Source organism: Mustela putorius, unplaced genomic scaffold (assembly GCF_011764305.1).
Source record: "Mustela putorius furo isolate JIRA1106 unplaced genomic scaffold, ASM1176430v1.1 tig00003983_pilon_pilon_pilon, whole genome shotgun sequence".
Taxonomy (NCBI): Eukaryota; Metazoa; Chordata; class Mammalia; order Carnivora; family Mustelidae; genus Mustela; species Mustela putorius.
The window spans coordinates 11446066-11469507 of NW_025422123.1; the positions used below are offsets into that span (position 1 = coordinate 11446066).

The 23442-nt window shown below is 35.8% G+C and overlaps 1 protein-coding gene across 6 annotated transcripts in view; it reads right to left on the reverse strand.

Moving 5' to 3' along the window:
• The window catches only part of SUPT3H (SPT3 homolog, SAGA and STAGA complex component), a 560284-nt gene that overhangs the window by 96527 nt on the left and 440315 nt on the right, over positions 1-23442 (reverse strand). For all 6 annotated transcript variants that reach the window (XM_045071047.1, XM_004739777.3, XM_045071049.1 and 3 more), the window contains 2 exons: positions 22015-22182; positions 13477-13587 (listed from right to left, as the gene is read on the reverse strand). In XM_045071047.1, coding sequence (XP_044926982.1) covers positions 13477-13587; positions 22015-22182 — 279 coding nt within the window. The remainder of the gene's footprint in view (positions 1-13476; positions 13588-22014; positions 22183-23442) is intronic.

The window sequence follows — 23442 nt, forward strand, 5'->3', positions numbered from 1 at the left end:
GCTTTGCATCTCACACTAGTGCAAAGCTGCTGCGGGAATGGCTTTCATGACGAAAACATTTTTGAAATCTGGTTACAGTCATCCTTCAGGAATGCGTGACCAAATTCATGAATGCTTAGAGAGTCAATTTGTTCATCAAAAAGGCATAATAATATGTGGGACTTCCTGGTCATACTCATATATAAAACACTCCCAGAAGTTCAAACAGAAAGCTAGAGTTTTTTTATTATTTTGTTTTTTAATTTTTAAATATATATTTTTTTAAGTTCAGGTGATCCAAGCATTGAGCTCCCCACCAATATTCCTGAGAATATTTTTGTCTGTTTTTTGCACTGACCTAAGTTATCAGTATGTCATCTTTTATTCTTTCATTCAGGGTCATGTTCTATTTATTCTTGATTCCAAATATCTCTTGAGTCTATCTTCTCTAGTGTTAATGTCATTGCCTTAGTGGAGATTTTTCTGGATTCTGGCTTATAACACCTAGTTGGCCTCTGTGCCTATTCTATTCCCCAACCCTAGTCCCTCCTCTACATCATCATGTGAGTTATTTTTCTACTTTATGGATTTGTGCATATCAACCCCTTGCTCCCAAACTTTCAAACAGCCCCTTGGTGATCGTATTAGTTGTTAAAAAGAAATCTTCCAAACAAAATCTTCCTGAGAACCCAGTGTATATTTTTATCAGAGATAAAAACTCATCTGCATTATTTAGAGAAAATGCTTTCTTCCTTGCACGACGCCTGCATGATAACCTGGGGTTTCTGCAGAGCATGGTTAGGTAAGTGTTGGCCTACATCATAAAGTCTAGCTAAACTGGCTTGGAATTCAAAGTCCTCAAACTGTCATCACTCTGCCTTTGAGGCTTCATCTCCCCTCAAGGTACTCCAGACTCGGTTCCTTACCTCTGCCTTAACAGACTGCTTTCATACACCTAGCCTCCCCTCACATCCCATTTTATTCCTGTTCTGTTCTTTCTTTCTCTCTCTCTTTCTAAAAAGATTTTACTTATATATTTGAGAGAGAGTAAGAGACAGAGCATGAGCAGGGTTGAGGGAGAAGCAGACTCTCCGCTGAGCAGAGAGTCCAATGCAGAACTCGATCCCAGGCCCCTGAGATCATGACCTGAGTCGAAGACAGAGGCTTAACTACTGAGCCACCCCAAGAGTCCCCCTGCTCTTCTTCTACCTGAATTATCTTTTCAGAATTCTTTTTTTTTTTTTAGTTTATTTTCAGCATAACAGTATTCATTATTTTTGCACCACCCCAGTGCTCCATGCAATCTGTGCCCTCTATAATATCCACCACCTGGTACCCCAACCTCCCACCCACCCCCCTTCAAAACCCTCAGATTGTTTTTCAGAGTCCATAGTCTCTCATGGTTCACCTCCCCTTCCAGTTTCCCCTAGAATTCTTAGTTATTTCCCTTAGCTCTGCTTCATAAGCTCAGTTCAAATGTTAATGGCCCCCCACAGCTTCCCTGACTTCCTCAGGCAGATAGTGCCCTCCTCCTCTATACTTGAAACATTTACCCAAACTTCGGTTGCAACACCAGTCACATGCACATCTCCTTTGCCTTCATCACATCCAACACCTGTGTTGAGACAGCTAGTTATCTCCGAGTTCCGTACCCCCACTTCAACAGATTGCTGACACAATACTTGGGAAGTGTTTATTGAATGAATAAACAGAGATATCAGATCTGTAGGGGTCTGAGGACATGTAAGGATGTTAATACTGGTCCTTCTACTTTCAGTGGTGAGGAGTTCAACTGTACAAATACAAATTTTGCCAAACAGACTGTTCAACTTAGTCCAAACTCAGAGGGCAAGTGCTCTCCTTTGTATGTGAAGTGTGTGGTCACCCTGGCAGCAAGGCACGTGCTCTGAACTGGTTTTCCAGCAATGGTGGGTGACAGATGGACTTGTAGTGGTACAGAGTCTTGCCTTACCTCCTTATTCTTTTTTTTTTTAAACTTCAACCATTTGTGAGCTGGTTGTGTGTGTGAAAGATATTGCTTGCCATTGAAAACTGAGGGCAGTTTACCCACATGAGGATCAACCCCTATTACTGTTTTCTTCAGACAGTGACTCAGAGAAAACACAAAAACATGGTAGAGCCCAGGCTAGTTTTCCTTTCAAGAGAAAGACTTTCAAGAGAAGACTCCTCTCTCTCTCTCTCTCGTACACTGTAGGCTTGCTTGGATGAGAAGTGCTTGTCAGCTATAACTTACATATTGGGCTCTTACCTAATTAGTCTAAAATATAGGAATAGGTGTTTTAGGTTAGATCAGGAATGAAGAATTAAATCAGAGCCAGAAATGTAGTTTCTAACTTCTCTACTGGAAACTATAAAATCTGCATAAGTGTTTGAATTGGAATTGACAGGAACCTGTAGGCCAGGCTGTGAACTTCTGGAGCCGGAGAGTCAACTAAAATCCTCCCTCCCTGGTATTTCCATCAGGGGCACAGCTGCCCAACTGTCACCTTGAATGCACCTGGGCAAATTCAGAGCCCGACACTGGACTCTGCCCTCGTGACCTCTGCCAACTAATCAGCCAAAATATTTCCAGATCTGGAGAGCCTACTCCACATTTTGGGTATATGCCCAGAACTGCAAGTGCACTCCAGTCAGGTGGGAGAGCCTATCCAGGTGCCAGGGCAAGAATTAACATCTGACTGACATATGGGCCGTGAATTTTCTCTTCTCACAGCTTGGGGTCATGCAGAGGCAGTGTGTGGGGGTGGAATATTTGATCTGTGCATACATAGCCTAGGGGATTTGGTTTAAATCAAATCATAATTAAAACACCAGTCAGGAAAACAAGGCGTAATTATTTTTTTTTCCTGCATATTTTTCCTACCTTGGATATAGCCTTAAATACACGTTGGGTACAATAAAAGCTAGGTATCCATTTCATTTTGGGAAGGTGTAAATTTTCCACTTAAAACAATCCACTTATTATGTTGTGGGATTAACTCGGCAACTGCATCAGTAAATTAAGTGACAGTTCAATGATTATATTTGTAAGACTAAAGTACGTAACACTATTTAAGAAATCATCAAAAAGTAAATCATCTCCAGTTCAACAGGCTCTCATCATGGCTGTGGGAGGAGATTTTTGTCACACTATCAATAAAACAGTACACAAATGTTTTACTTAAACAAAACACACTTATGAATGTTAGATGTTTCTGGCAATGGTCAATAAGCAATATATTTTAATAAAACCAGTGTGCCCTTTCTAATATTCATCCAGTCAGATATAAAATATTCACTGAAAATTTAAATAGTATTTTTGCTAGGTGAATGTAAACAACTTAATTTACTGGAGCTGTATGTCTAACTCAATATATATAATTTTCATATTTATTCACAGACTTAAGATTCTCGCCATTTTTAGAGTATAATTTTTAAGTTTAGAAATATGTCAGCTGAGGTTCTTTCCTCCCAACTAATCCTTTTGCTGCTTTCATGAATATATGAGTTAAAAGAATCCATGATTTTTTTTTTTTTTAAAGAAAGAATAATTTCCTTCTGGGAGTCACTCTAAATATTTTCCCACACTTTCTCCATTCAGAAGACTGCAAAACCTTAAAAACTACAGTAACACAGTCAAATCTCAAGATCTCATCCTTTTAGAATATTCTACTCAAGAAGTTTCTCTTTGTTGTAAATCACTGCTCTTTCCGTGCAGTCATGTTTGAATTTTTCCTCTATTATTCAAAATACAGCCTGCCTTTTACAATAAGTAGAAATATGTTAACATCTTGAACTACTTCAATATTTAAAAATCTTTGAAGGACACAAAGTTGGAGAAAATACACAGGGCTGGTTAGGGCTCTCACCTTTCATTTCTATTTTGAATATGGCCTCCATTAGGGAATACAGGTTTTCGCCTTTTCACGCTGTGTTCCTGAAAACTCTAGGAATTTTTGAAGGATTTTCAGGGGCCTCCTGATGTTTGATTTGAACATCCATTTACAATTTCTGTGCTATTCAGAATAAAGGTTCTGTCATCTCATGTTTTATATTTAAACTTCTTATAAATGTTTTGTTGATTAGCAAGTTATGTCTTCAAGTTTGTGTTTTGTTACTTTATTTTTTGATATTTAAAGTAGACCAGATAAATATTCTCTATACAGCTGTGGAAGTTTGAGTACATCACTTTAGGATCTATACTACATGCCAACCCAAATTTGAGGTCTTTACTACTAACATAGAAGTGAAGGCAGAAAAAAGCAAAATGTGTTTGAATAATAACTATTTACTAGAGCCAACCTAGTTGTTACTGACAGCAGAATTTTCAAATTGGAACTGGATAAGTTCTTACAAACAAATTCGCTGGCTGCCCCAACTTAAGATATTGTTGTAGATGGAGGGGTTCAAATGAGAGAAGATCTTGCTTTCTTTCTCCCCCCTTTCTGTCTGATAATTAAGAAAAATTAACTGAACAGCTTTTACAGTATAATGGGGCGGTGCTGCCTCTATCTGGCAATACAAAATTATGATGCTATGCTTATATAGCAGAGACAGTTTCATTAATGAAGTTCACCAAATTTGGATTCAATGGGCAAAGCAAAATAAATTGGACCTTGAAACTTATTCAGTAAATATCTGTCAGAGAAGGGATGTCAGGTGACTGAGATTTTCTTTATGACATTGACTTGCTTATCATATTTTAAGAAACCTTAAAAAATATTTTCCAGAAATCCATGAGGAAGTACCCTGGATTAGAAATCCATATTTTAATTTTTAACATTACCAGTTTAAAAATGTGAGCATTTGTTAGGTATTATTAGTGAAACAACTTTTAAACAAAAAGTTCTAACTATTTTTCTTTTGGGCCAAGACTATTGCAGGTCTGCTTAGAACATTAGTAAAAAAAAAAAAAGAACATTAGTAAAACTGCTATATATTTGTGAATCAATACTGAATAAATAAAAGAAAATATAGACACTGTGATGGATATATTACAATGTCACCTGCAACTTCATTTTTGAAACAGCTTGACTTTTCTTTTTTTTTTTTTTTAAGATTTTTATTTATTTATTTGACATAGATCACAAGTGGAGCAGCAGACAGAGAGAGAGGGGAAAGCAGGCTCCCTGCTGAGCAGAGAGCCCGATGTGAGGTTCGAGCCCAGGACCCTGAGACCATGGCCTAAGCCGAATGCAGAGGCTTTAATCCACTGAGCCACCCAGGCACGCCATACCTTGACTTTTCTTAATGAATGAGATTTTGAGTGGATCTTCTAGATATAACACACAAATTTTTTGAACTATCTTACGAAGAAACCCTTTTCTAGTGGAACACGTTTTAACACTTCTTGGAACACTTGCCTTCGACACATGCAGTTTAGAAAATATGATCTCGTGTTTCCAGGCCAAGACTACTTAAAGAGTTAAGAACAGAGACCATTCTGCAAAGAGGAAGTTTAATGAGTAGGATGAGTGAGACTTCACTGAAGCTCATGGTCCCAGGGAACCACAAAATATTCCTGTCCACAGATAGAGCTCTGGGACTTACTATGTAACTTTAAATTAGCCACTTAATTTTTCTCTAAATCTCAGTTTTCATACTTAGAAAGTGGGGATAATTAATACTCATCTTGCTGTGTTGTGAGGATAAATAACATAATGGAAGTGAAAAGTTTCTTCTAAAATAGTACTTAAATTATTATTTGATCAACCAACACTCATTTCAGATTTTAATGATCTTCTCTGCCAAACTCTTTCAACTTCTTTATTTCTAGATTTCAAACATTCTCTCCCTAATTCTAAAGTGAACACTGTGTTAGTTGAACCATATGAAATTCCTGATATTCAACTGTTTCTCACCTAGAGAAACTGTAATTTCATGAAATTTGACATAATGAATTTCATCACTGCAATCCCCCCACCCTATTTCAAAATTAAAAACAACTACATTAAAAGTTTCACAGAATTTTCCTAGAGAACACTGACTTTAACATTATTCTTATATGATAAATACAACATATGTTAATTTATTTCTGAGAATCTGTAGCCCACAACCATAAAATGGTATGTGCCTCCAATCTAGAAGGATAGATTTAGTACTTCCAAAAAATTTATTGAGAAGATTTTTGCTTCCAGTCAAAAACACAAATATTTAAGAATTCTTACCCGATTTATCTTTGGTATTTATTTTAGAAAATTATTCTAATATTTTGTGACATTTCATTTTCCAGGTTGAACAAATAAAATGCCAGCAAATCTAACGTAATTATGACATAAGAATTTTTGATGAATGTGAAAGTCTAGATCAAAATAGTCAAAGCAATCCGCTATACTGCTTTTGTTTTTAAAAGCTTAATGTGAGGCATTCCTAAAGGAAATATCACATTTTCGATACCTCTGTGTCTACTTTCAACAGTCCTCAAGAACCAAAGATATGAGAGGATCCTTAGCATCCATAACAGATCTCCCTGCATCAAAGTCAATGGCCAGAGTGGAAGAGCAGTCAATGGAGAGTAGGGAGGCCAGATTCCAGGGTCAGCCCTGTTGCTCCCTCGCAAGGGGCCTCTGGGTACACTGTGAAGTTTCTCTGATGCTGAGGCTCACTGGCTTTTGCAAATCTCAGCTGGATTTAAAATACTGTGATTCTGTCTGAGAATTTAAGGCAGCTAATGGACACTAAAGCATGACTCGCTTCTAAGGATTTGCTGAAGGTATTTTATAGGTTAATGACCATGCTTAAAAAAAAAACCAACTTTACTGTCTCCCTATTCTAGTGCAATAGAAAATCACCTGATAACAAGCAACCTCAGAGGGTTAACATGTTTTTCTAGGTGAATATTATTCAGGAGGAGCTAAAATAGATTTGGGCATTACACGCTGGATTATGTCATCTCACCCAATGAACACAGTTTCCTTTTTCTGGCTTTCAAAATTATACACCTGATTTTATATCAGCCATTTAGAGCACTTGCCATAGAGAGCTGGATTATGCTTCAGAGTAAGTAGACGATGGGCACCGCTCACTGCTTGTGAAAAGCAAGGATCTGGATAAAACACATGTCTGACCTTCTTCTGCATGATAAACAATCAGTATACTGGGTAACTCTTTGGAGTATTATTTTCCCTAAAAAACACTTCATTCACACAAATTTTAAATGCTTTTTCCTTCTAAACATGCACAAGGAAATTCTAAGAAGATTTTAAAAAAACCATTACCAAAAGCATTTTAATTTTTAGGCTGAGAAAAGAAAGTATTCTTCAAACAATTAAATATCAATTTCTGATAGGACAATTCATTTAAATCTTTTGCTATACCTTTTATTGGGATGTGCTGATATCCTTCTTAAAGTAAGTTTTATTTGCCCTTCACTATTGTATATTTTCTTAATTTTCTAACATACCAGCACTAATTTCAGTAAATGAAAAAAATTACTAAAGAAATGAAGAAATTGGCACCATGAAAAAAAATTTAAAAACTGAGGGATGAACAGACACGTCTCCAAAGAAGACAAACAAATGGCTAATAGACACATGAAAAAATGTTCAACATCACTAGGAACATCACTAATTCAACGTCACTATTTCCCATCAGGGAAATACAAATCAAAACCACAATGAGATACCACCAATATCTCATTACAGCAGTCAGAATGGCAAAAATTAACAAGATAGGAAACAAGTATTGGTGAGGCTGTGGAGAAAAGGGAACTCTCTTACACTGTTGGTGGGAATGCAAGCTGGTTCAACCACTCTGGAAGTTCCTCAAGAAGTTAAAAATAGAACTACCCTACAACCCAGCCAACTGTACTACTAGGTATTTACCCCAAAGATACAGATGTAGTGAAAGGAAGGGGCATGTGCACCCCAGTGTTCATGGCAGCATTGTCCACAATAGCCAAACTGTAGAAGGGCCAAGATGTCCTTCAACAGATGAATGGATAAAGAAGATGTGGTTTATATATACAATGGACTATTACTCAGCCATCAAAAAGGATGAATACTCACCATTTGCATCAATATAGATGGAACTGGAAGGTATTATAGTTAGTAAAATAAGTTAAGCAGAGAAAGGTAATTATCATATGGTTTCATTCATATGTGTAACATAGGAATAGTGTGGAAGACTACAGGGGAAGGGAGGGAAAACTGAATGGAAAGAAATCAGAGAGGGAGACAAACCATGAGAGACTCTGGACTTCAGGAAAGAAACTGAGGGTTACAGAGGGAAGGGGTCGGGGAATGGGGTAAATGGGTGATGGGTATTAAGGAGGGCATGTGTGGTGAGGAGCACTGGGTATTATATTCAACTAATGAAACACTGAACACTACACCAAAAACTAATGAGGTACTACTATATGTTAGCTAACTGATCATAATAAAAAACTAATGATGTACTACTATATGTTAGCTAACTGATCATAATAAAAAAAAAAAAAAGAAAGCTTCTATCAAGCAAGATCTTTCTTCATGAAGATAGAACTGCTTTCCAATGGATGCATGGATCCATAAGGGAATTACCAGATACTGAACTCTGAGAAACATGTCTAGGTAGAAAGCAACTTTCCCCCACTGTCTTCCTTTATGAAAAAGAAAGCGTTTTTTCAAAGGATGAGAGAAAAAAAATGAGGAAATTGACACCACAGGAAACAGCAGATGTTGGTAAGGATGCAGAGAAACAGGAACCTTCTAACACTGATGGTGGGAATGCAAACGGTGCAGCTACTCTGGAAAACATTATGGAGATTCCTCAAAAAGTTAAAAACAGAGCTACCCTATGACACAGCAGTTGTACTACTAGGTCTTTACCCAAAATACAAAAATACTGATTCCAATGGACACATGCACCATGATGTTTACATCACCAGTAACAGCCAAATTATGAAAAAAGCCCAAATATTCATCAACTGATAAATGGATAAAGATGTGGTGCAGGCGTGCGCGCGCGCGCACACACACACACACACACTGGAGTATTATGCAGCCATCAAAACCCCTCTGAATCTGACCATTTGCAACAACTTGCATAGCACTAGAGTGAATTATCCTAAGTGAACCAAGTCAGTCAGAGAAAGACAAATAGGACAATTATCATGTAATTCCATTCAGATAGAATTTAAGAAACAAAACAGATGAACATGGCGGCGGGGGGGAGGGGGAAGAAAAGGAGAGGCAAACCAGGAAATAGACTGTTAACGATAGAGAACAAACACGGCTGCTGGAGGGCGGGGGGCTGGGTTAAATGGGTGATGGGTTACGTGGGTGATGGGAATTAAGGAGGGCACTTGTTGGGATGAGCACTGGGTGTTGTATGTAAGTGATAAATCACTAAATTCTATTCCTAATACCAGTATTACACTCTGTGTTAACTAACTAGAATTTAAATAAAAGTTTGAAACAAAAACAAGCAAAAAGAGCTTATCGCACATCAAGTTCACAGTACTCCTTAAATTCTATCATATGTTCTATTATTACATGTTTTACAGATGAAACTGAACCATAGAGAGCGTAAGAAACTTCCTTAATGCTACTTAGCTAGCAGGTGGCAGAGGTGGGATCTAAACCACGGCTCTAGGAACAGCAGCCAATCACTACCCGATATAACTTCTGTAAATACGAGCTACTCTGAGTGCAAGGACAACGTAAGATGACGAGCATCAAAGTCACTTAGGACATCTGAGGATGCATACATACTGTAAAGTAATGACTACAAATCACACTTTCTGACATGATTTTCAGAGTTATAGGAAAAATAGGCAAAAACTAAGATTAGTTTTTAAAACTGTTCTTTACTATGTGTACACAGAAAGTCAGGTATATTGGGGTGGGGACAGCTGGAAAAATGTATTGAGGGAGCAGATTCTGGAGCTGGGAGTTTTAGCCTTGGTTCCATCAATTAGTCTAATTAATAATTTAATGTCAGAAAAATAATTATTGAAATAATTCAATCCTTTAGGTATGATATTTTCTCTGACCTTCTGCATAGGACTGAGAATGAATGAGAACAGGGAAAAGAAAGCAGTCACCAGCACTGTGAATTGTGGAAGACTGATGAATCACAGACCTCTACCCCCAAAACAAATAATACATTATATGTTAGTAAAAAAATTAATTAATTATTTTTTTTAAAAAAAGAAAGCAATCACCAACTAAAACCAATAAGCTAAACATAGTACTGCTCTAACAGGGTGAGTGGAGATGGTGGTTTACAAGTGTCTCCACGACTCGCACGTCCTCACAGCCAGGCTGTTTCAGCTCTCCACCCCCTTCCTCTCCGTGCCAGCACCTGTGCTCTTCTTCCTCACCTCCACCTAAGAGGGCTTCAATCATTCTTTTCTTCTATCATTCCAACTAATAACCAAGGTGAAGAACTCATAATTCTTTATGCAGTGAACTGCAGTTCTGAAATAGATCAAGCTGGGATTTTGTACAAAATTATATCAACAGTCATAATATGGTGGAAGACAGGAGGATGACTCACTAAAAGCAGATTTTTACTGCTCTATTGTTGAAATTGGAATTAAATTTCTGTGTAACCTATTGATTGTTTCTTTAATTCTCTAAATCAATTTCCAATTACTGGGAATTCCTACATACGAATCAAGTTTGGATATTCTAAATTAGATATCACATATATATCTACACCAGACAAGCACTTCAGATTTGGAATGACAAGGAGCATAGACAATTTCTATGTTTCATATACATAAACGAGTTGTTCATGAGCATTTTAGTTTACACAGGAGGTGTTATGCTGGAGGTGACTGAGCTCAGCCTTGCCGTATGAAAATTTAGGTCTCAACCTAGGCTTACTATAGAGGCAGTCAACATGCCTTCTCTCTTCTTACAAGCTGCAGCTCAAAGCCCAGGTAGCAAAGAGTCCCTAGTGCAGCATGAAGTATATCTCTGGGAGTGGGCATCAGGGAATGGGACAACAGGATTCCCCAACATCAGAAGCAACTCCTTTGAGAAAGTTGAAGGTATGTGGGAGCTATGGCAGATACAGATACACAGTCTAGGTATAATAAAATCTCTCCCACTTTAAAGTGAATTTTTAACTAATTTAAAAGGCAGATTTATGAGAGGTACACCATGAGGAATATAGTCAATGATATTATAATAGTGTCACACAGTGACAGATGGTAGCTACACTTGTGGTGAGCAGAGCGTGATACATAGGGAGGTGGAATCACTATGCTGTACGCCTTAAGCTTATGTGTGTCAACGATACTTCAATAAAAATAAAGGGCAGATTTATGTACTGTAATGTATACCATGAAACTGTATTTCCCTGATTATATTAATCATGATATAAAATAGAGTAAGCACATTCAGTCCTGCAGCCTGGACAAATTAGTATGGCCCAAGGTAATGAAGCAGACCTCTCAAGCTGGGTCCTTTCTAGGGGATGATAAACATGCAGGTGCCCCTCTCTGATGATTTTTTTTAACCACTTGCTGTGTTCTGGTAATGGTTCTATTTTTCCAGATCTATTTAAATTAAGCATTTAAAACTTGTATCATTAACTTAAAAATCATATTGGTTATATGTTTATTAGATAAAAATTAGCTTAAATTGTATCTGAACTAAGTTTAAAGTACATTTTCTGACCATATGCCACAATTTTAGATTATCAAAGCAACCTTGCACGGGTAACAGGATACCAGTTAGACATGAGGGAATGAATACACACATACACACACACACAGACACACATAGACACACACACACAATGGCATCAACCAAGATGGTTAAGTGATCCATCCAGTGTAGTTAAGTATAAAAAAGGTGGAAGAATGAAGGAGCCACCACCACCTCCTTTTGAGGAAATACCAAAGACATTATGAATGGAAGATTTTCTCCTTATATTAGATACATGTTCTGTTATATAATTTTAATTCATTATTTTAGTTACCATTTTAGGTTTTTTTCTCAAAACACCAGCTTCCCCTTGCTACTCTCTAACTACTTCTACATTATTATCAAAACTACCTTCTTTTCCTTCTCTCTCCACTCCAATGCCTCAACCTTTTAGTTATTAGTTATTAGTTGGCTCTTAAATGTGGACTTGGTATGTTTAATCCTTTGTCAAAAGACAGCTGTTTTTAAATTCTATCAGTCATCTCCTATTTTGTAAATTTCATCTTTCTTTTGACTCATCACTAAAAGTAGTCTCACCTATCATGAAAAATAATAGAAAAAATAGAAATATAGAAAATAGAAAAAATAGAAAAATAGAAAAATAGAAAAAATAAAACAAGAGATGTTTGATTTCATTCTGCCCTTTCAATTGTAATCATCTAAAAATACGCATGTAGAAGGATATAGTGCTTTCATCAGCAGTACTGAAATCATGTTCTCATAAGATAGAAGACAGATTCTAAATACTAAACAAAAGTGAAAATAATACTTATCATTACAAAAAGCTTCTGAAGACCTACATAAAAGGCTTCTGATAAATGCTTGCTGTAACAGTGAGAATCCATACAATTAACTAATGACAATAAAGAATGGAAAGAAAGCATTCCCTTTAACTAAAAAATGGGAAAAACAGATGATCTAATGAAGAAGAAATCATGATTTCTATCAACAGGTCACAGTAAAATCCAGGAGAAAATTTCTCTCTCAGAAGAAAACATACACTCTGTTACACTTATGTATGCATGTATGTATATATATACATACATATTGTTATATGTATATACTCTGCTTTGGTATAGTAAAGCAGAAGTGAATAAAAAGAAAGCAAACAGACAATAAATTCTGCTGTTACTCAGTCTTAAATCCAACCTCACTTTCTGAAAATCAAACCAATGCCTCATAAACAAAGACTTGGAGAAAGTTCTATTAACATGAATAAAGGATTTTTAAAAAGGGCCACAAGATGAGCACCTAATTAAAACACAACACACACACACACACACACACAATTTCCTTAGGCTATTAAAAAATAAAGTCTTTAATTCTCCATTAAAACAACAACAAGAACAACAACAACAATGAACCCTGATTATAAGCTTTAAAACCATCTGAAGATGTGAGAGTATCTGCATTTCAGCCTACTTCAAAGCCAGTGACGAAATCACTTCTTCCAACTCAGAGTAGGTTTAGGAGCAGGACATCTGATAGAAGTGGTATTGCCAATCTAACCGATTTTAAAATATAAAGTGCTTCTAGCAATATTTGGAGACATATAATTTGACAAAAAGGTTTTATAAACCTAAGCTTTGAAAAACAGAAAATATAAGCCCCAGCAAAAAAAAGCATAATTTGTAATTGAAAGAAAATAATATTTTGTAGAAAAAAAATTCGTCCTTCCAAAAAGAGACAAAAATGACTAACTTTTATTTCCCAAGAGAATTATGCCACTTTTATACAACAAAATTACAGCCACCACAAATTGCTTTCAACAATTCCATTGCTTCTTCATTTGACCACTTGAAAATCAAAATTCTTTCAGATTATAAATATAACTTTTTATAACTCTGTTATTACGTACTGTGAATGGGGAAAGGGGGCCAATCTTGTGGCCATAGCGTCGAACGGCCTCTCTGATGTGGCAGGGCTGGATGGCATCGCTGTGAGCCTCAACACCACAGGCCGCGGTGCTCTGCGACAGAAAAACACATAAATTGTTACTAAATCAAAAACACATAACAGAACTACAGTGTGTAAAATATGAAAATAAACTTTTATAAAATGGATGCTCCCCCCCCTTCAGGATGCACGTTCCTGCTGCTATACAAAACGTTTAAAAAAAGATTGTGTTAACAAGTCAAAGATGACTTTGACGTGACCCCTTCCTAGCAGACCTACCAAATGCAATTTTTATGCCCACAATATTTCACCTAGGCCCTCACGTCAAGGTCCAGGAGAATAGAACCACTCGTGCGCAGATGAGAATTTTCATGGGGGATTGCTAACAGAACTGCAGGAAGCTGTTTTTTTAAAAAAAAAACAAACACTTAAACATTTATTATTGTAAATGTTTCTTGGGAGCTTGTTGGGCATATTTCTGAAATAACTTGAGGGTCATCAATTTTAAAATGAAAAATATGAAATTGCTATATATTTATTTATAATACTGGAGCTGTCACAGACAATCATTTTAACTTGGTTTCTAATTTTCTAGGTGTCCTCAGGGCAAAAATAAAATAAAACAAAACCTTTCTATTTTAATCTGCCTCACGTGTAAAAGGCAAGTTTGAAAGTATAAAAAGACACATGGAAGAAAAGGACTATTTGCAAAGAAAGTATGGATACCAGCTTAAGAAATGTATGTAATACTATTTAAATATGATGAGACTGGGTGTTATACTGGACTAACGAATCGCTCAACATTGTACCAAAAACTTATGGTGTACTATACCTTGGCTAATTGAATTTAAATTTAAAAAAATTTAAAACTTCAATAGGAAGAAGATAGTTTCATGGCTCACTTGCAGGCTCTGGTTTCCCAAATACCTGATCCAAAGCCTATCCGTTACCAGTTCTGTCAGGTTATATAATATCTCTGCACTTTGGCTTCCTCAACTGTAAAACAGGGCTAATAATTATAATTGCTTTCTACTGCAGTGGATAGCAGATGTCAGTCATTAACATTACAGAATCAAGAGAAAGAAATAGTAGTATGTGTATAACTCTAACTGTATTCTATAAGTCAGTCATGGTCACATAATCATTACTTGTTTTTCTGATAATTACTACAATTACCAATTTCATAATTCCTTGTAGGAGTATAACTAATATGACCTTTATGGATAGTAATTTGGCAAAATCTTATCAAGTGAAAGTGTACAACCATTTGGACCCAATTTCACATCTAAGAATTTATCCTACAGATATATTACACAGTTATAAAATTTTATATAGGTCTATATCTATATATCTATCAGAGTCACACACACACACTCACTCACTGCAGAACTCACTGTATATATACACTTAGGATTGATGAACTAAATGTTCATCAATGAGAGAACACTAAAATAAATTATAGTATATCCATTTAATGAAACAGAAACTATAGTAAGTACCAAAAAGAACAAGGGAGTTCCATATATACTCCAATGTAACTATCTCTACGATGTATGGTGTGAAAAAATGCAAGGTGTCCTACTGGGTGGTACTATGTTACCACTGATTTTTTAAAAAGACTGAACACTACATAATTATTCAAACAGACCATTTTTTTGTAAGGGTATACCAAAAATCAGGAATAGTAATACCTTATCTTTTGGAGTCTAACTGTGTGTTTAAAGGACATGGATCAGAAGAGACATTTTTCACTGTATATCCTTCTGTACTTTTCAAATGTGTTTTCTTTACCTTGTGCATGCTTTTCCTATAACTAGTACTAAAATTTGAAAATTCCGATTAAATGAGAGCATTGGCTAATTATCCAAGCTGAACCTGAAATAAGATATGAAATGTAAAACAAAGCAGATCTTGATTATTTTTATTATTTTACCAAGATATTGAAAGAAGTCAAATAGGAATTTACTTTAGAATATCTTTCTCAATTTCATTCCAACAATACCCTAATAACAGATCTGCAATGCCCCAAATAACACAAATTGTTAACTTAACCCTTCATTTGGCACTGATAAAAAAGTACACAGGATTTTTTTTTTTTTTTTGAGTGCTTTCTTGGTTCTTATTCCAAGTACTTTGTGTCAGTTGGAAATGTAATTACCAGGTACCTGATAAAGGCACAGGCTCTTCTCTATGTTCATTTGACCCCAAAAGATGAATAGGACTAACAGAGACTCATTAACGGTTGAGGCAGTCTACCCATTTATGGAAATGAATGCAAATATTTAGCTGGATCTAGAGTTAAGTTTCCCAATGGAAATACAGAAGAGAGGTGTCAAGAGGGTCAGTATCCTGCATATTATGTTGGGTGGGAAGTTCCTCTATGGCATCTCCTTTATCCTTGCAACTTAGGTTTGTTTTTTATTTCTTTCCTCCATGGCCAATGTAAGATTCTACTCTTCCTTACTTTCCCCGATGAAGCTGGTTTTTGTCAAAACCATAGAACATTTAGGTCAAAATCTCTCAGAGGCTCTGGCATGGTAATCAAATAGGATTTCAGAATGTGGAAGGAAGCATAAGCTAGAAATTTATAGCTGAATCGTGCTCTTTGACAAAAAGGTGAAGCTAACATAAAAATGGAAATATCCAATTTTGTGGAAAACATTAGATTTTCTATTATGCTAACTTCAGGTTTATTTGCTAGAATTAAGTAACTGTAAATAACATGCAGTTACCATACACACTCCTACACTTTCTTGATTTGCCCACTGAGTTCTTTGAAGGGAACCCTTAAATCCGAAATGATGTATTTCCAGTGTTGTTGCCACCTCAATTGATCTCTTCATATTTCTGCCAACATTCAGGCCTTCACCAAGGTACTTTTAATCCATTCAAATCCAAAATTCATACCAGGTTGAGAATTTTAACTTAGCAGTGACTCTAGAATTTTATACAGAAGTTTCAATAGAGCTTTCTTGGGCCACAGCTGAGAGTTCAAACTAATGAGACATTTTACTTGGCATCAGCCAGCAAGGATAAGTAGAGCCATGGTACTCAAATCCAGGAATACGGAGGATTCCATAAGATACTTCACCTTCCTGTACCAAGCATCAGCTTTTGGACCAAGAGACATACATAAAGTGGAAGAAAGCAAGAACAGAGTATGAATGCAGGTGAGAGGAAGTGGACCTGACATCTGAGGGAGAACTTTACCAGGCAGCCTGTACTTTGCTCAAGGAAACAGTCTATTTTGGCAGAGATTTCAGCACTCTTTAGACATCAGGACTCAGTATTTTGTTAAATATGTTTCATTTTTGAAAATTTAAACATAAAGGATATCATAAAGTGTTGGCACACTCAGAATGGGAAAGATGAATTGGTAAATCAAATGTGGTCCAAGGAAGCTATATTGAAACTTCTGTCGCTGCTGGATCTCTTACACATGTCTGTACCTGTCCTGACTTTTTAAAAAAATTGTTGCCAAGTTAAATCATCCTGTACTTTCTCAGCTTTCCCTTGCCAGGAAAATCCAAATTTAAGAAGAACTTGGAATCTCGATTATTGCCACTTAGTCTTTCCACATAACGGTGGACTAGATCTTTTGTTAAACTTGAAACATTCGTTCTTACAGAGTAACACGTATCTCGGATTAGAGCAAATGAAAGGTTAGACTACTATTACTAATAATTTTATTACTCACTGACCAAAAAGGTTGATATATAATCTGACTGGCAAGGCAAGTGTCTTCCTTCTATTCAATGTTGTACACATAGCTTTCCCAGAGTTTTATGTTTATGGAGGATGTCTTTTTGGATGAAGATGGGCCATTCTTTGGCCAAAGATTACAATATTTAGTATAGTTAATTTTAATTTTAATTTAATTTAATTTAGTTTTAACAGTTAATTTTCTCATTTCAAAGTTTAATTGAGATGTTAATTGTTAAAACTCTAGTTCTATATAAGTAGAAAACTCTTTCCTTTAAGGAAATTAAAACAAAAAGTACTTAAGGAGAAGACAAGAGAATCAATAATTTTAAGGATTCGTACATTACTAAATCTGGAAGGAATGCAAGGTATCAACTATTCTAAACATTTCCAAGTCCCACCCCATTTTATAGATGAGAAAGTGAAGATAAAGGACTTGCTCAAGATTATAGTGAAACTATCAGAATATGGCTATACATCAGATTTCTCATCTTCTAGGACAAGAAAGCTTCTAAGAGGCTTTCTTATTTCATGTGGAATGAATCATACCATGTTACCACCATAGTGGAAGTTTCCAAGGAGTAAAAATGAAAACACAGCAAGAATCTGAATGTAGAAAGATGTGGATGAATGGAGAAATAATTAATAGCTTTAAAGTGGGACATTATTCTGATGTCACGGATTAATGCAATAGCTTTCAACAAGATTAGGAGAGAAATGTTTAAATATGTAGGAGAAAAAATACTTCTTTATATGTCTTTGAGAATTCTTGAAATTTTTATATACAAATGCACGATTATATCAGGTTAATTACAACTTCTTCTTACTTCTTACATACAACTTCAGTCCACTTAAGAGGTCTTTTAGGTAACACTTTGTTAACCTAGTTTTAGTTATTAAGTGAGCTGAAGCATTATAGCCAACATTCTCTAAAGCTACTTTACAATATGCATAAGTTCCTTATAGTTCAAATTTCCCCTTAGTAAATAAGCACTGAGCTCTGTTGTTTTGTAAATGGAAGAGGAAACCAGATATGTGGCTAAACTTAAATGTGCTTACTATCATTTTAAAATTATATCTTGGTATGACTCCACTACTTGTAATGGCAAATGATTCTTACTGTAGCAACCGAGTTTTAGATAAAAAGTATCACGTTAGACAAATTATAAAAAACAAGAACATGAAAGTGATAGAGATTGATCAAAACCAGGCGGAAACTGGAAAGGGGAATGCCAAATTTACAAGAAGAGAAAGGCAGTGGCTTGAGTTTCCTGTTTTTACTCTTTTAGGATAAGGGCAGGCCCCAGTCAGGATAGGAGGCACACAACCTTAGAGACTCTAAGAAGTATAGGCCAGAGGTCAGGGCATGCACAGTAGGTATAAAGTGAGGAAGAAAATACCCAAAAAAGGCAAAATCAAAGAAGGAGAACTCCAAATTCACCATACAAACTTTACCCAAATCTATTTTTCTGTGGTACTGAATTCAAGAACCAGTTAAAGCTAAATGAACTGAGGAGAGATTCTAAGCTGCTGTCAATGAAGAGGAATTTGGGTTTGAAATTTAGAGTTGATTGTAGAATAGCAAACTGCATGCTTAACACACATGCCCACATCGCCACCACTATTAACACCAACAATTCTTCAAAGGAATATAACAGAACAAAAAAATCTCTACCATATATTATCTGTGATGTCCAAGATATAATTCAAAACTACTAGACACGCAAGAACTGACCAAAAGAGGAGGCATTATTTTGGTCTCCACTGAGCCTAAAGAAGTCTCAAAGAAACCGTGACTTATACTCAATGGAGACTAAAATAATCCACATATTAATTGATCAAAGAAGGGTTTTATTTTATTTCAGGATTTTCATTTATTTATTTGAGAGAGAAAGAGACAGTGAGCACGAGAAGGGGGAGGGTCGGAGGGAGAAACAGACTCCCCGCTGAGTGGGGAGCCTGATATGGACTCCATCCTGGAACCCTGGGATCATGACTGAGCTGAAGACAGACATTCAACTGACTGAGCCACAAAGAAGGATTTTAAAGTAGCTATTATAACTGTGCTCAAGAAGATCAAGGAAAATAAACCTGTAATAAATGAGAAATAAAAAAACTAGATAAATAAAAACTAAAAAGAATTCAAGTGGAAATTATGAAAGTATAAAATAAAATATCACAAGGGAAAAAATCACTGGACATGAAACAGACTGAAGCTAACAGAGGAGTCTGGAACATAAAGAAATATTAATAGAATTTATCCAACCTAAAGAACAGAGAGAAAAGATTGAAAGAGAAATTAAATAAGTACCTGTGGGACAATATCAAAGTAAATAACAAATAAGCCTTGGAGTCTCTGAAGTGGAGGAGAGACAGTGAAAGAAGCAGAAAAAAATATCTGAAGAAGTAATTGTTGAATATTTCCCCCAAACAGTTAAAGTCATAAACCAATATTCAAGAAGCTCAATGAACCCTAAGTAGGACAAATACAAAGAAATTCATGTCTGTGGATAGCATGGTCAAACTGCTGAAAACCAAAAATAAAGTTACAATCCTGAAAGCATCTAGAGAAAAATAACACATTACAAACACAGAAACAATAATACAAACTACTGACATATGATTAAAACAATGGATGCCAGAAAACAGTAGAATGATATCATTAAAGTACTAAAATTAAAACTACCAACCCAGAATTCTATGTCCTGTGAAAATATCTTCTAAAAATGAAAGAAAAGGGTATTTTCAGAAATATGAAAACTAAGAGAAACCATTACCAGCCAACATGCACCATAACAAATCCTAAAATAAAATATAGTAGAGCAAAATAGGAAAGTAATACCAGAAGGCAGTCTGAGCATAAAAAAAGAGAGAAAGAGAGAGAGAGAGAGAACCAGAGAGAGAGAGAAATGAGGAACAGTGGGGATGGTAAAGTTAGTCTATTTTTATTCTTAATTTCATTGAGATACATTTGATTCCTTAAAACACAAATAATATTATGGTTTATAACATACGAAAATGTAAGATGTATAATGACTATAGCATAAAGGAAGTCTCAAGAGTAAAGTACATCAGTCTTATAAATGTAAGTGTCTCACATTTTATGTAAGTAGTGCAGTAACCTCAAGTACACTGAAAATTTAAGGATATATTATAATCCTTAGCATAACCACTGAAAAAATGATACAAAGGGGTATCACTAAGAATTGAGTAGATGAATTAAAATGAATTTTTTGAATAGTAAACAATCCAAAATTAAGACAAGAAAGACAAACTGAGGATCAAAAATAGACTAAGCAGGGACGCCTGGGTGGCTCAGTTGGTTAAGCAGCTGCCTTCGGCTCAGGTCATGATCCCAGCGTCCTGGGATCGAGTCCCACATCGGGCTCCTTGCTCTGCAGGGAGCCTGCTTCTCCCTCTGACTCTTCCTTCCACGCTGTCTGCCTGTGCTCGCACTCACTCTCTCTCTGACAAATAAATAAAAAATTTAAAAAAAAAAAAAATAGACTAAGCAGAAAACAAACAGAAAAATAGTTGAACTATATCTAGCCATGTCAGTAAATTCATTGAATTTCAAGGAAATGCAAACTCAAAGTATAATGAGTCACCATTAAATATCCATTAGAATGGTTAAAAATAAAAACAATGATAACACCAGGAGTTGACGAACATGTGAAACAACTGGAACCTCACGTACAATGAGTGGAAGTATAAAATGACACATCCATTTTTGGGGGGAAAAATAAGGTATTAGAGTTTCTTTAAATACAAACACATATACACTCTATGACTGTGGATAGCATGGTCAGTAATTTCATTCCTAGCTATTTACCTAAGAAAAATGAAGGCATTTGCCCCTGAAGACTTGTACAATAATGCTCATAACAGATTTACTCCTAATACCTCACAAACTGGAAACAGCCTAGGTGTCCACCAAAATGAGAATAAATACTTTGAGGTATTCATACAATGGCACATTACTCAGCCATAAAGAGGAATAAATTACACTTCTACAGAAAAACAAATTTCAGAAAAACATCCTAGGAGTAAAAGAAATTTCACTCAAAAGAGTATATACAGCATCTTCTTTATATGATTTCTAGGACAGAAAAAAACAATCTATGATGAAAAAAAATTAGGACAATGATTGCCTCTCTGTGGTGGCAGGAACTTTCTAAACTGATGATAATGTTTTACGTCTCAAAGACTGAGAAAACAATAGGTTTATAGGCCTGTCAATACTCATCAAATGGTAACTGAATGGTTCACCTTGTATAAACTTTACCTTTAAAAAAACCATAAAAATTATACATAGTGAATTATTAAGCCAAGAAGTGTACTAATATCTGTAGCTTACTTTGCAATATAGTAAAAAAAAAAAAAAAGGATGAATTGACAGATGGACAAAAGAATAATTAGATGTGCCGATATAATGAATGTAAATACATAAATATGTAGATAATACAGCAAATATAGTACAATGTTCACTGTAGAATCTAAATAGAAGATCTATGGTGTTGTCTATAATTCTCTTATTATTTTTGTATGTTTGAAAATTTTTATAGTAAAATGTTAGAAAAAAATCGGAATCTTGCTTTATCCAGAAGAAAGCTGTTAAAAGAGCTGGAGTAGAACTCATTAAGTATGGTTAAGCACAAACTGGCTGTTTCTAAAAACTTGAATTATGAGAAAAATGGAGCAGACTTTCCATATCTCTGAAGCACACCAAACTTCATCCATTCTGCACCGGGAAAACAAAAAAAAAGAAAACCAAAAAAAGATAAAACTTATCACTGACCTTTTTTCTTTTCCTTTGCTTGGTTTTAGTTGAGTCTTGCCCAGCACTCCCATTCCCTAGGGATCCCGATGTGGTTTTCCCTGAGTGCTGTGATCCAGACGAGGGGGCAGTCGGTGTGGGAGGAGGTGTGTTCTCAGGAGACTCTGGGTAGGACTTCATGCAAGACCCCTGCCCAAAGAGACATGCCTTTGAGAAATCAAAGGACCGGGACTTCTACTAACATTCAATTTTTGAGATCTCTTGAATTCAATAGTTCTTGAAGCTTACAAATATCAAAACTCAATTCATTATCCAGTCCACAGAAATGATGCCTCATCTTACCCCTATTGGTTTAGATATGTTAATTTTTAATCTGGCTGTCATTAAGATAAAATCAGGATTTCTCAGAGGCAGACTCCAAAATTTCTGCCAATTTTGTCAGATACAGAGATTTCTACTTGCAAGTTTTGTTAGCACGTCAGATTTACATGTCTCAAAAGGCGCCTCTGCATTCCCTGCCAGACTGGATGCCGTCCAGAAAGTATTTGCATCAGTGTGACCAGCCTTCCGTAGTGACTCCAACTCAATGCCTGGGGGTCACTGTGGATACCTCCAGCTCCTTCCATTTCTAGTTCCTTCCTTCTTTCATAACAGCCCTCATTTCTACCTGGTTTCTTTGCCTATGACTACAAGTCTGTTCTCCTCCATGTGGATGTACTTCAAATATTTGAGGACTGTGATCTTTCTCAGCCCCATTTCTTTCTTTCTTTTTTTTTTTTTGAGAGAACTGCAATGTAGTTTATTTGCTTCCAGTAACATTTCTTCTTTTTTTTTAATTAATTAATTTATTTTCAGAAAAACAGTATTCATTATTTTTTCACCATACCCAGTGCTCCATGCAATCTGTGCCCCTCTATAATACCCACCACCTGGTACCCCAACCTCCCACCCCCCACCACTTCAAGCCCCTAAGACTGTTTTTCAGAGTCCATAGTCTCTCATGATTCTTTTATAGGTCAAGCTGCCTCAAATTCCTTCAACCACTTCTTATAAGACATGTTTTCAGGTTTCTTCACCCTCTAATCACTCTCCTTCAGACATTCTCTACTGTGTCAAAGTCCATCCTCTAGGATGGTGCCTAAACACTAAATAAGACAAACAACAATAACAACAACAACCTTTTTCTTATTAGTAACATCACAATATTGGCTCCTAAGAAATTTACAGGCCAATAAAAGTCTGTCAATCTTTTCATACATGGTATTATTAATCGACATTTTCCTTATCCTACCAACTATACTAAACCATACTACCTGCTGGCCTACACTTCTCTATGATGTATTTGTATTTAAAAAAAAAAAACTGTGCTAAACTTTGTAAAATATTTGGCTGAAATGCACATATTGGTTTCAAAAGTATATCTGTATGTTGTTCTTTTGGGAAATGTAT